At 59.8% G+C, this 13,504-nt stretch overlaps 1 protein-coding gene across 3 annotated transcripts in view; it reads left to right on the top strand.

Annotated features, from left to right (window-relative positions):
* The window catches only part of ATP2C2 (ATPase secretory pathway Ca2+ transporting 2), a 57,821-nt gene extending 47,642 nt beyond the window's left edge, over positions 1–10,179 (top strand). The window contains exons 17-28 of one of the 3 annotated variants that reach the window (XR_009348764.1): positions 1,178–1,334; positions 1,965–2,135; positions 2,828–2,925; positions 3,029–3,079; positions 3,995–4,161; positions 5,307–5,375; positions 5,466–5,582; positions 6,773–6,920; positions 8,240–8,338; positions 8,414–8,555; positions 8,827–9,033; positions 9,827–10,179. Coding sequence is in view for 2 of the 3 variants with exons in the window: in XM_059152594.1 (XP_059008577.1) it covers positions 1,178–1,334; positions 1,965–2,135; positions 2,828–2,925; positions 3,029–3,079; positions 3,995–4,161; positions 5,307–5,375; positions 5,466–5,582; positions 6,773–6,920; positions 8,240–8,338; positions 8,414–8,555; positions 9,827–9,945 (1,338 nt within the window). In the remaining variant the exon portion in view is untranslated. Of the gene's footprint in view, positions 1–1,177; positions 1,335–1,964; positions 2,136–2,827; positions 2,926–3,028; positions 3,080–3,994; positions 4,162–5,306; positions 5,376–5,465; positions 5,583–6,734; positions 6,921–8,239; positions 8,339–8,413; positions 8,556–8,826; positions 9,034–9,826 lie in introns of those variants that run through there. The other 2 variants (XM_059152594.1, XM_059152595.1) reach the window with 2 other exon arrangements.
* Positions 10,180–13,504: the final 3,325 nt, after the last annotated feature.

Genomic DNA, 13,504 nt, shown 5'->3' with positions numbered 1-13,504 from the left:
TGCTCTGAGTGACCTGAACATCCACAGACCCCTCCCGGCTCTCCCAGCGTGGGGACGACAGCCGGCTTCTTTTTCCCCTTTTTTTCTTTTTTAACCTTCTGCAGCTTTTCAGATTTTCAGATAAAAGGCTTTGGGATCTGTTTTTCCCCCCAAGTTTCCAGTATCATCTTCCACCTTTTTCTCCAGCCCTTTACACCTCTCCTGCACTTTCCAGAACCTTCACATTTTGCTCTTGGGAGACTCCTCTGTTGTTCAGGGTGGGGGGCGGCATGGCCAGCGCATTCCAGGCCTTTGCTGTGAGCAGACGGGCACATGACTCCTTCCCACTTAAAAAGGGTTACAGGTTTTTTTAATGTTTTAATGCCTTCAAATCTTCTTTTTTCTCCCCAAAGACAACGGTATTATAATCTCATTGAAATAAATGAAGGAAGTGCGACTTTAAAAAATGAGAGGTCCTTAGACTCTGCTCCTCTCTCCTGACCCGTCACCCCCCCAGCAGTCCGGGATGGAATGTTCCAGGTCCTAAATGGGCGCACAGCACCATAAGGGTGCTGACCTCAGGTCATGCTGGAGATCGTGTTTGTAATTTGCTGTTTCCCTCCTACGGTGAGGTCTCAGACAGCTTCCCGTATCCGTTCACGAGAGCTCTTTCCGGCCCGGCATCGGCATGCAGGCTCTATGTCCACGCGGGGGACAGAGTCACCCACAGTGGCACCACGCCTTCTGCGCCGAGCTACCATCCACGGCAGCCAGAGCTGAAGTCCGCAGAGGACGGTTGGGGTTTGTTCGGGTCCCTTTAGTGAGCCCCGTGCGGCAGCGAACAGAACAGGAACCACACCCGCCGTTAAGCAGAGACACCAGCGCGCAGTCCCCAACGCAGGGGTGTGACGGTGCCTGGGCTACGAGCAGTTCACGAAATGCCCGGGATGCCGTCCTGACATCGGCAGGGGACGTCAGAGAGGCGGGTGCGGGTCAAAGATCCGCCTGGATCCTGCCGCGGGCGGGTGGTGTCCCGTGGCCAGGCTTTCCCCTCATTTATCGAGCCGGTCCTGTGCTGCGCCGGTGAGCAGGGTGCTCCGCGAGGAACAGCCCCGCCGGCAGCCTCTCCGTGGGCACGAGGGGCCGGTCACCGAGAGCCGAGGCATCCGATGACAGGGGCTTTCTTTTCTTTCCCCAGGACCAGGAGGACATTTACTTCATGAAGGGGGCCTTGGAAGAGGTGGTGAACTCCTGCAGCACGTACAACCACGGCGGCATCCCTCTGCCGCTGACCCCCCAGCAGCGGGCCTTCTACCAGCAGCAGGAGAAGGAGATGGGCACCCTCGGCCTGCGCGGTCAGTACCTCAGTGCACGCGGACCTTTCGTGTGCACTAACCACTAACCCACTAAGGCAGGGTTCTTGGTAAGGGGAGGGAGCAGGACGGCCGTCGGGCGGTGCGTGCCGGGAGTGAAGCAAGCGAGGAGCGAATGGGCCGATGTGAAAAGGGCAAAACAGGCGGGCGGCTCTCACAGGCCCCGCTCCAGAGCACTGGTGCTCAGGAGTCCAGGCCAGGGAGAGCCAGCAGCCGGAGCCTGTCACCCGCAGTGCCCTCCTGCACATGTCTTGCCCCTGCAGCCGCTCCCCGAAAAGGGCCGACAGCGAGAGCAGAGACCAGAAGAGCTGCTGGGATGTGCCGCGGCACCCCCGCTCACGGCTCTCCTTCCGGCCTCTCGCACTGGGGCACTGGGGCGAGGCTGGGCTGGATGCCCCTAGCGGACAAAAGTCACTTTCTGCGGGTCAGGTTGTCTCTGTTTCTGTCTCGGGGCCAGCAGTGCACAGCTGCTGCCCCGCGTGGGCCGGCCGAGCGTGGGGGAGCCCCGCACAGGCGAGGCGGATCTGGGACGCAGAGGAGCCGGGCTGACGGGGGACTTCGTGGTCCCCTTGGCCCCCCGTGGACCTTCTGTGCCTCTTGGTCTCTCCTCAGTGCTGGCCCTGGCTTCTGGGCCTGAGCTGGGGAGCCTGACTTTTCTGGGGCTCGTCGGCATCATCGACCCTCCGAGGGCTGGCGTGAAGGAGGCTGTGCGTTTGCTCTGCCAGTCGGGCGTGTCGGTGAAGATGATCACGGGCGACGGGCTGGAGACCGCCTCCGCCATAGGTCAGTGGGCCGGGCAGGGGCGTGTCCGGTTGGCGCACAGTGACCGTGAGCTTCGAGGACCAGCGCTCCACCTTCAGAGGACTGGCCCTAAAACGTGGGCCGGTCCTCTGAAGGGGAGAGCCTTTGTGTCCACTGTCAACGTCCTGCAGCCCGGGGGCTTTCGTCCTCGAGCTCACGTCCCCACCCAGGCAGCGTCATTCCTGTGTTCACTTCTGGGGTGGCTTCTGCCACCAGACGTGAGACCTTGGCAAGTCACTGAGCCACTGACCTCCAGGCTCTTCGCCTGCAGAGGGCCAGCCACACCCTTCCTGTCACTACACTTGCTGCCGGAATGAGGGTCACACCTTGCTGTGCTCCCCGCTCGGTCTCAAGGCCCCCAGCCTGTGAAAAGATCAGAGTCCAGAATCAGACAAAACCACATCTGGTTCCAGCATCACGCATTGCCCACTCCGCAGCCTTGGGGAAGCCCCTACCCTCCCTTTCCTTGGCTTTAAAGCGGGGAGCACAAGCCCTCTGTTGCCAGTTAATTCCGTGTGACACGGCATGTGTGTGGTGGGCGGCAGCCATCACTCTGTGTGGCCCAGGCAGGGATGGGGGTCAGGCAGGTGCCTACGGGGTGGGGGGGGGGGGAGGGCACGGGAACAGCCTCAGGCTTGGGAGGCAGCGCTCAGACAGCTTCTCCGCCCCCACAGGAAGGAACATTGGCCTGTGCAACGGGAAGCTGAAGGCCATGTCCGGGGCCGAGGTGGAGAATATGGAGCAGGAAGAGCTGGCTGACTGCGTCGGGAAGGTGCGGTCCTCCCGGGGTGGGGGTGGGGGTCTCGCTGGGGGGAGGAGGGAGAGTTTTAGCTCCAAGGTCACGGACTCTCTGCTCTTCTGTGCCTCGTACCCAGGTGTCTGTCTTCTTCAGGACCAGCCCGAAGCACAAGCTCAAAATCATAAAGGTGAGCTGGGAGCCTCGTGGGTCCGTCAGGGCCAGTCCAGGACGGTGGCAGGGGCTCTGCTCCGGGTGGTCCAGGGCCCAAGCTGGCGGGAGCCTCGGCGGTCCCCAAACCGGGCTGGAGCACAGGGGGGACCTTGGCCACGTACACCAAAAACAGGAGCCGGAACGGGGTGGTGCAGAGAGAAAGGAAAAGCAGCTGGTCTCTGTTAGCCGAGCGATCTTTGGCCTTATTCTTGTTAGTTACCTCCAGGCCTCAGTTTCCCCATCTGTAAACGGGGGGGAGGGGGTCGTATGAATGACATCAGCTGGTAACAAGGCCGGTGAGAGGAACAGAGGGGCCAGGCCGTGGAGCGCCCAGCACAGTGCCCTGCCCGCAGCGGGTACCCAGCAGAGCGGACACGGTCTCCTGCCCGCGCAGGGAGGGGGCCCCCACTGCAGCCCTGGCCTCCCGCATGTGCGCATCCGAAGATGTGCTCTGTGGCCTGGGCTGTTTGATCCTCGATGCTCTTGATGGGGGGGGCGGGTGTAGTTCTAGGGAGCAAGTCTGCACGCGTGGTATTCCTAAGAGCAAACATGAAGACTTACTGGCTGCCACGTGGTTTCAGGGGAAAGCGGTGGACCCATCTTTGTTAGTGGAGAGGGAGCCCGACACCGGCCGTCGCAGTGTGGCTCTCACAGAGGAGGGACGGTTGTCCCCACTCTGCAGATGGAGAAGCTGAGTCTGAGAGGTTCGGGGCCTGCCGAGCTCCCGCAGTGCCAGCTCCCCAGGGTGCCGGCATGTCTGGGACTCAGAGTCCGGCCAGCTGACTCCAGAGGGGGCCTCTGCTGTTGGCCATGCAGAGGGAGAGGCAGAGCATCCAAAGGGAAGGGAGGTTCTGGAAGGGCTGCAGCCTCCACTTGCCTCTTTTTTCCAAAGGCTTTGCAGGAATGCGGGGCGATCGTGGCCATGACAGGGGACGGGGTGAATGACGCTGTCGCCCTCAAGTCTGCGGACATCGGGATCGCCATGGGGCAGACGGGGACAGACGTTAGCAAAGAGGCCGCCAACATGGTCCTGGTGAACGATGACTTCTCAGCCATCATGTGAGTTATCCGCAGGTGGGGTTTTTAGGGGCAGAAACGCATGGCGTAACCAGCTGCCCACCCCGGGGCTCCGTCGTGCCAGGGAGATGGGTGTCCGGGCTCACACAGCACCCGGGGCTGGGGGTGCTGCAGACACAGGCGAGCGAACCCTTTTGTAGCCCGAGGGTGCAGCAGAGGGAAAGCCAGGACCAGGTGCTTGCAGACAGAGGCGCGTGCCCATGTGGTCGCTGCCGCACCGTTTGGGGGAAATCCTAGACCGCCCTGGCTGCCAATAGCGAGAGCGGGAGCACGCGGAGGCCAGACCCGGAGATGCTCACCCCGTAGAGCTCAATGTAGGGTTTGAGTCTGAGGTCGTGCTCGTGCGGACATGGACGCCTCAGGCGCGCAGGAGCTCCGGCTGCCAGATGGCCGAGCACCTGTTTTCTTCACCTTTTTTTGTTTCCTTAAAAACAGTTGCCTGCCCTCTAGATCTAATTTTGATTTGTTCTAATGAAGTCTTCCCTTCTAAGTAAACTGAAGTCACTGGGGGCGGGAGAAAATACCACGGATCTGAACAAAGACTGAAGTTGGCTGTGATTTCGGACTTTGCAGAAGGATCTTTTCTTTACAAACGGATTCTCCGCAGCAGTCCTCAGTGTCCTTCCCCCGTGGTGCAGGGGAGGGGGGGGGGGGAGGTCACAAGATGCAGTTAATAAGTAAAGCTGTCATTTTAACTTTTGCAAAAAACTTTAGTAGAAAAAAAGATTGGGCAGTTTTCTGCATTCATGCCTCGAGATCGTTTTTTTAAAGGACTTCTGCAGAGTTTTCTAGATGACTTTTCAGCTTCCCAATTCTCCCCCTGGCCACGCCCCAGCAGCTCAGGAGCAGGTCTGGGTTTGGTTGGTTTTGCTGTGCCTCTTGTGGGACTCCCCGAGGTGGGTTTGTTGCTTCAAGAGTCCCAAGCTCCAGGTGGGCGGGAGAGTAAGCCGGTTTGGGGGCAGAAGGGGGCATCGCGGCTCACGGTCCAGTCCCCAGCGCCTGCTGGTGCCAACAGGACATCGTTGTCCTGCGCGGGCATGGCCTCGAGCAGCGCAACAGGAAGGGGCACCCGAGCATGAGGCCATCCCCGCTGACACCACCGTGAATAAATGCTCTCTCTCTCGCAGGAGTGCAGTGGAGGAAGGCAAAGGGATTTTTCACAACATCAAAAACTTCGTCCGGTTCCAGCTGAGCACGTAAGTCAAGGCCCGCAGCTCCCAGTGGCAGCAGGTGCTGCGCACGCATCTGGCGAGCCGCCATCGACCTGCCCGCATGTGTCCCCGCAGGAGCATCTCGGCCTTGAGCCTCATCACTCTGTCCACCGTGTGCAACCTGCCCAGCCCCCTCAACGCCATGCAGATCCTGTGGATCAACATCATCATGGACGGGCCACCGGCACAGAGGTGAGGCACCAGGTGGGCGGCCAGAACTGCACCCCGGAGTGTGGGTGCAGCCACTGTCCCCAGGAGTCCCAGAGAAGCTGACTGCGGTGCAGGGGAGGAAGCATCTGTCTGGGCAGCCAGGGTCCGTGAGGGATGCTCCTGCGCAGCGCCAAGGCTCTGTGCCTCTCGTGAGGTCACCACCTCCAAGAAGTCCTCCCTGATTACCCTAACAGCAGCCTCCTGGCTCTCAGTCACTGTACCCTGCTTTGTTTTTCCCCGGAGGAGAAAATATACATGTACGTCCTTGTCCTTGCTTATCTGATTCCGATCCAGCTCCCCTTGGACAAGGTTTGTGATGCTGTTCTGTTCTGTCAGTCTCCCCGGCTCCTAGAACGGACTTGGCACACAGCGGCTGGTCAGCGAGTTGCTGGCTGGCTGAGAAGGGAGCGTTAGGCGGGCTGAAAGGGGCAGAAGGACCAGCTCTGCACACAGCGTGTCGTTCCATCAGACTGCATCTGACACGCGTTCCATTACCCACGCTCACTCGGCGTCACCGGTGACAGCTGCTTGGGGCAACAGCCCTACTCAGTCCCCCTGGGGCCAGCAGTGAGGGGGGCCCCCAGCCCACTTACTCCTCAGTGCCCCCCGCACTGCCTCCTGCTGGTCTAGCCCCAATACCGCTGTTTCACAGTCCCCGGGAGGCAGGGGTCCCTCCGTCACTGGGGGCTCTGCGGTGGGCAGGGCCTGGAGCCCATTTCTTCAGCCCACTGGGGTGTCCCCTTGTGATGGATGTTACCTGAGCACGAGAGGGGACCTGGGGTGGTTCCAGGACCGTGGTGTGGCTGGTTCTGGTGGGGGGGGGGGTCTTCCTTCACGGTGCTCAGGGATGGTGAAGGGAAGGGCTGCCCATGGGGCCCAGGCTGGGGGCAGGGTCACCGTGGAAGGGGCTGGCTTGGCTGTTAGGGAAGGGACAGAGCACGTGAAGGGAGGCTCGTGTGAGCGCGGGACCGGCCCGGGCTTGGGTGGACGGCCTGGGGGGGCTGGGCCCCCCGACCCCCGACCTCTCAGCCGGTGGTGCCTGGGGAGCTGGCCAGGGGGCCTGGAAGGTTCGGGCTCCGCCTCCGATGTGCTTGTTCGGCCTCTGCCTGGCTGGCTGACGTGTCCCCTTCTCAGTGGTTTACGTCCGGGCGCCCGTGTCGTGTTCCGAGCAGCTTGGGGGTAGAGCCCGTGGACAGAGACGCCCTCCAGCAGCCGCCGCGGAACGTCAAGGACACCATCCTCAGTAGAGCCCTCATCCTCAAGACCCTGCTGTCGGCGGCCGTCATCATCAGCGGGACACTCTTTATCTTCTGGAAAGAGGTGAGGCCGGTCCTCATGGACTCACTAAGCCACTACTGGCTAAGCCGCAGATGGGGGAGACTCGGGCCGTGGGTGTGGACGGTCCCTGCCCGGCCGTGGGGCTCAGCCTCCGACGGGAGACACGCGTATGCGTACAGGGGGCCGTCCTGGAGGGAAGGCAGGGGATCAGGACCCCACTTTGAGGGGTGCTGGGCAGGTGGAGGGACGGGAGGCCGCCCAGGCATGGACCAGAAATGAGTTTATTCTACACGGGACCTGCGGTGGTATTCCGTCCTGGAAACAGTGGCACATTTCCTAGGAAGCAAGGACTGGATGTTTGTTCCCTGAGACGATCACTTGTGGGAACTTACCGGTCCCCTTTGGGTGCAGTGCTCTGACTGGGGAACCAGGAAGGTGCCACATGCACCAAGGGGCATGGGCCACTGGGTCCCCACAGATTCTCAGTTTTTCTGAGCCTCGCCCCCAGAGGAACAGCTTTGTTTTTCCCCAAATTCTCACCTGCCACGGAAGGTGGGAATTCTCGACTCAGGCAGCCTGTGTGCGCCCCCTGGCGGGGAAGGGGACCCAGGCCCTCCCGGACTCACACGTGATCCTGAGCACAGGGTCCCCAACAGCAGCCTCCACCGCTCCAGAGACACAGACTCCTGGGTGCCCACCAGGACTGCGGAGTCAGGCTCTAACTCGCCACACCCGCCCCCGCCCCCGCCCCCTGGCCCCCACAGGGTCATTTGCTGGACCAGGACTCTGTGCAAAGCCCAAGCAGGACGGGCTCTTCACCCCCTCCCCTGGGCAGGGGGACGTTCGGGCGCGAACATGAGTCCCTCTCACCTGCGGAGGTGTCCCGCCCAGAGGTGTCGAGGGGAGGGAGCTCTGTCTCACGTCCGAGCAGCCACACCAGAGCCAGGACCATCCCCTGCCTTCCTCTGGGACCTTCTGCTCCGTGGGTGTGGCTGTAGCAATGTCACCTCCATGCTGCAGGGTCACCTGCTGAGGAAGGAACATTCCCTTTATCTGTGCAAGGTTTCAGCTCGGGTGTGGGGAGCAGCCCAGGTTCCTGAGGACGGGCTGCTGGCCCCTCCAGCGGCCGGGGCTGGCTTGGGCGGGGGGCGGGTCTGAGCCACGTGTCCCCTGTAACAGCAGCTGCCTCCAGCCCAAGGGGGAGGTCCTGGTCAGTTCCCAAGAAAGCTGCTCACGGCTGCTTGTGGGGGGGTATCGGGCCCACCTGGAGTGCTGCAGCCTCTGGCTCTTGGTGAAGGTCGAGTTCGCTGTGGGAAGCACACAGCCTTCCCGGACGCCCTCTTCCCGTGCCTGTGTTCCAGATCCCCGCAGACAAGGCCGGCACCCCACGTGCCACCACCATGACCTTCACCTGCTTTGTGTTCTTCGACCTCTTCAACGCCTTGACCTGCCGCTCTCAGGTGAGCCCCGAGCTGGGCTGTTCTCAGTGGGCTGTTCTCAGTGGGAAGCGCTGATGTGTCCTCCCCCTCCTGCAGACCAAGCTGATAGCTGAGATCGGTTTTCTCCGGAACCGCATGTTCCTGTACTCGGTGCTGGGGTCCATTCTGGGGCAGCTGGCCGTGATCTACATCCCGCCCCTGCAGAAGGTCTTCCAGACGGAGAACCTGGGCGCTCTCGGTGCGTGGCCGCGAGGACGGGTCTGCGGGGGCCAGCACCTGTCCCCGCCCCCATCTGCCTGCACACTCGGGGGCCCGAGGGGGAGGGTGATAGAATACTGAGGGAACCAGAGAAGAGGGACCTCCCCCGTGAGGACCACCGATGGCAGGAGGGGACGTGGCCTCCTGGCCCCTTGTCCCCAGGTGGGCAGCTCCGAGCACACACGGCAGAGACAGCAAGGGCGGGGGGCTGCGCCACGGTGGGCGAGTCTGGGCTCCGTGTGCCCCCACAGGCAGTGGGCCGGTGTGTCTCGGACGCCCACTCACCTCACGACAGGGAGCAAGTCGCCTAGTAGCTCCTTCTGGAAAAGACAGGAACTGAGGCCCACGGCTGTCCCCCACCTGAGCACACCTGTCCTGGCCTCCGCCCAGGCCGACCGCAGGTCCAAGCTCTCTGTTAGACGCCCAGAGTGACCTGTGCGCCTCTGCCTGCAGCTGAGGTGACTGTGAGCACAAACGGGAAGAGGGGACAGTCAGGAGGAGGAGGTTTGAGCTGTGGCTTTGACACATCCCTGGGTCAGGACATAGGTCAGAGGTGGGGGACGCGAGAGCCCTGGACCCCTTGGGCCAGACTGGGGACCGTCTGCTCGCTTTTCCCCAAAATCTAACAGCAGGGTCCATGTGGGTCCCCGCCGAGTGCCCTACAGCTACAGACAAGAAGAACTTTACTCCCCGCAGGGAACTAAGTCAGCTTTACCAAAGCTAAAGGCTGGGGTGTGGTTGGTGGGGCCCCGTGTTTGTGCTGAGTTATTGGCAACAGGGACCCAGGGAAGGTTCGGGCAGTAAGACACCGTGGGGACAGGGGCGGCTCTAGGGACTGACCCACTGGAACGAGTCAGGGTGGGCCGCCCGGGGAGCCCGGAGCCAGGGTTGGGGGGTCTGCCCTCAGGACGGCGGGGAGGAGGGTCAGGGTCCTCTGCCAGCTCGGGTGGGTGCCACACCCCGGCCCCAGCCCGGGACCACCTGGAAGGACCGGGCGGTCCGCGTGGAGCTGGCTCTGCCACGTGTAGGACCCCGGGCTGAAGCATGGGCTCCCAGGAAGAGAAGGGTCTGGTCCTCGACTCCCCGGGTCCCCCCCCCCCACTTCTGGGGTCCGCTGTGACTGAAGACAAAAAGGGAGGGAGAGGCGCTCCGGGCTGAGGCTCCTGTGAGCTGGCAGCGCCCCTTCGGGGCAGAGGCCCGCGGCAGGGGTTCAACCCGTGCTGACTCCTGTCTTCCTCCCCTCGCCGGCAGATTTGCTGCTTTTAACCGGACTGGCCTCGTCTGTGTTCATCGTGTCCGAGCTCCTCAAACTCTGTGAAAAATTCTTCTGCAGAGCCAGGAAAGCCCAGACTCACCCAGATCACATCTAGGGGACCCGGCTGTGCGAAATCCTAAATCATCTCTAGTGGACGGGACTGTGGCCCTTCCCCCGGCCCCTCGCCAGAGGGCCGCTGCCAGGACACGGAGCGCCGGGCCTCTCCCTCGGCTCTGCAGCTCGGCCAGCCCGGGCCTGCGTCCGACCCCATCTCTACCCCCGGGACGGGCCCCGAGCAGAGCGCCCGGAAACAGCTCGCTATTTATTAAATCGCGGTGATTTGTATGAACCACGGCTGCCTCCAGAGTGTGTTCCCGCAGCTCCCGGGTGAGGAAGATCAGGGGTCCAGCCCCGGGGCCGGAGCATCTGGTCGCCCGAGGGCCACCACCACTCCATCACCTCAACCCTCAGGAGGGGGATCTGAGGCATTTTGTAGAGGCTGCGCCCACGCCTGGTCCACCTTCTCCCTCCGCAGCCGGACGGGGAATCTGATGCCACTTCTGGAAACCCACAAAGCCTGTTTTTCATGACCACGTCCGGGGTGACCCATGGTCCCTCTCTGAGCAGCATGAACCAGACCCATTCTTTGAAGGGGAACAGTAAAGGGCCTTTACCTCCAGCCCCGGGACCCGGAGCATCTCCCAGCTGCCTGAGGACGAGCCCCAGGACCTTTGGTAAAGACGGTGGATTGGGGAGGGCGGGAGCCAGGCAGGAAGCGGCCACGGAGGAGCAGAGCCTGTGAAAGGAGCCACAGCTGTCCCCAGCAGCCCCGCCGCCAGGTATTAGGGAGAGGGAGGGACACAGACCTGTCGGAAGAGGCCGGCTCACCTGCTGTAAGGGCTGCAGCTCCGGAGCGCGCCCACAGGGACTCCTTCCTTCTCGGACATCCCAGGCCTTTCTCTTAAGTCTTCAACTGGTTAGAGGAGAGTCACCACGTTCAGGAGGCCACCACCATGATCCAGAGCCGACGAACTGTAATGTGGAGCACCCCTAAAAAATCTCACGGGAACAGCTTGACTGGTGCTTGGTCAAAGAGCTGGGCACCAGAGCCTGCCCAAATAGAGAAAAGTAACCGGCTGCCTGGGGTGGTAACGCCTGGGCCAGAGCAGGGGAGGGAGGTCAGAGTGGACCCCTGCAGCTCCCAGGCAAAGTTCAGATTCCTTAGAAGGAAGATGCACGGCCTGGGGTCACTATCCTCCCCCAACCCTGCCGTGACCCCCACTGGGGACACCAGAGCTAAATGGGGAGACACACAGGTGCCATCCCACCGCAAAGATGATCGAGGGCGCGGCCTGGAGAGGAAGACATTCAGGCAGGGGTGATGGCCACCCAGCAGCTGCCCAGCCCTGCTAACTCCTGAGCAGGGCAGGCCGACTCTGGCCACCCCCACAGCCTGGGGCTCACCGGGGTCGGATTCAGGGGCCCCTCCCAGCACCGTGTTGCCTCTTAAATCATCAAAAAGAACCGGGGTTGACCGATACTTGCAGTAACAGCATCAAAAGGTACTCTTAGTCTTTACTCCTATCCAGAAATCCCTCACTAACACGCCGTACAGAACAGCCCCCGGTAGACTGTCCGCGTAAAAGAGAAAACAGTAACTACTACTACCAGGGACAGGTGAAACCTTGCTACCTAAGACCCCAACTGCAGACTCTAAAGTAAAATGCATCAATCAGATCACATGCAACTGTAAGCCGTCTTTTCACCAAAATGCTGCAGACCTGAACACCTTTGAAGCAACTGAGCTTGACTCTCATTTCTAGAACACATACCCATCAGCAGCAGAGGGACAGTGACCAAAATAAAAACAGGAAACAGCAGAAAGCAGGGGAGTCCAAGATTTTTGATTTTGGACAAAAATCATATCAAAAGCTAGTTCCTCGAAGATACCAAAAGAATGGCCAGTCTTGCTAGAGGGTTAGCCAAAGGAAAAAGACAGATGGCTCATGTTGGGAAGGACGTGGCTGATCACGACAGTTCCCTGAAGATACTCCAGCAGGAATCCTGAGACCCTCAGGCACAGAAATTCAACAGGTTAAATAAAGCAATTCCGTGAAAACCACGGAGGACTGCAGCACCTTACTATGCAGTGATCTGATTAGTCCCCAGACTTCTAAGGTCAGCGACGTAGTTTAAACCGTTCCCCCAAAAAGGAAATCTTGTGACACTGGACACCAATCCAAAAGCAAGTTAATGAAGAAAACATCATCATTTCAATAAATGGCGTTGGAACACCGAGAAAGCCACCCTCGACTCAAGCCTCCTGCCTTCCACAAAAACGAACTCAAAGTGAGCCCCAGATGAAAACCCAGAAGAAAAAGAGGGAAAAAGTCTTTGGGATCTAGGATTCGGCAGAGTTCGTAGACATGACCCCGTGAGACCATCCCTAAAAGATAAGAGAAACGGTAAATCTGTCGTAGTGGAATTACTGGGTCCTGTGGTGATTCTAGTTTTAACTTTCCGAGGAACCAATGAAAATGAAAAAACACTAACTCGAAAAGGTATTTGCCCTCGTGTTTATTGCAGCATTATTTATAATGACCAAAACGCGAAAGCAGCGTCTGGTCCATCCACAGATGAGCGGACTCAGAAAATGTGGCACACATCCAAAGGAGTATCACTCAGCCAGAGAGAGAATGAGACCTTGCGCCCCGCTTTTGGGAGAGAGCGAGCACGTGTGCTCAATGGGAGGGGGTTTGGGGGGCACAGAAGGAAAGAGCGCGGGCATCTTACGCAGCTCCTCACCCAGCACGGGCCCGATGGGGGGCTCGATCTTCCCACCCCGAGAACAAGATCTAAGCTGAAATCAAGAGTTGGGATACTTAACCAACTAAGCCACCCAGGCACCCCGAGAACATTACCCAGCTATAAAAAGAATGAGGTCTTAGGGCGCCTAGAGGGCTCAGCTGGTGAAGTGTCTGCCTCAGCTCAGGTCATGATCCCGGGATCCTGGGATCCAGCCCGTGTCCGGCTCCCTGCTCAGCGGGGGGTCTCCCTGTCCCTCCACCATACTCCTCCTCGAATAAACAAACAATCTCAAAAAAGGAGCTCTTGCCATCTGCAGAAACACGGACCCAGCAAGTATAACGCGAAGTGAAATAAGAGAAAGATGCCGAACGGTTCTGCTCCTACGTGCACCTCAGAAACAGCAAATGAACAAGGAAAAACAGACAAACCCAAAACAGACTCTTACCTATAGAGATCACACTGACGGTTCCCAGAGGGGAGGCGGTGGGCCACGTGGGGAACAGGTGATGGGCACAAAGGCACGTACAGCAGCTGCGGAACCGACACCACGCCGCACCTTCACTGCACTTAATGATCACTGAGAAATACGTAGGATTGTTGAATCATTATATTTCACACCTGCAACTAGGAACACTAAATGATACTTGAATAAAAAATAATTCTTTCAGGGATGCCCGGGTGGCTCAGTGGGTTAAGCCTCTGCCTTTGGCTCAGGTCATGATCTCAGGGTCGTGGGATTGAGTCCCGCATCAGGTTCTCTGCTCCACGGGGAGCCTGCTTCCCCTTCTCTCTGCCTACTTGTGATTTCTGTCAAATAAATAAAATCTTTTTAAAAAATATTTTTTAAAAAAACTTAAAAAAAATCT

The sequence above is a fragment of the Mustela lutreola genome, chromosome 16, assembly GCF_030435805.1.
Source record: "Mustela lutreola isolate mMusLut2 chromosome 16, mMusLut2.pri, whole genome shotgun sequence".
Lineage (NCBI taxonomy): Eukaryota > Metazoa > Chordata > Mammalia > Carnivora > Mustelidae > Mustela > Mustela lutreola.
Note: the sequence above shows the minus strand (reverse complement) of the source record. Positions and strands in the feature narration are given on the sequence as shown.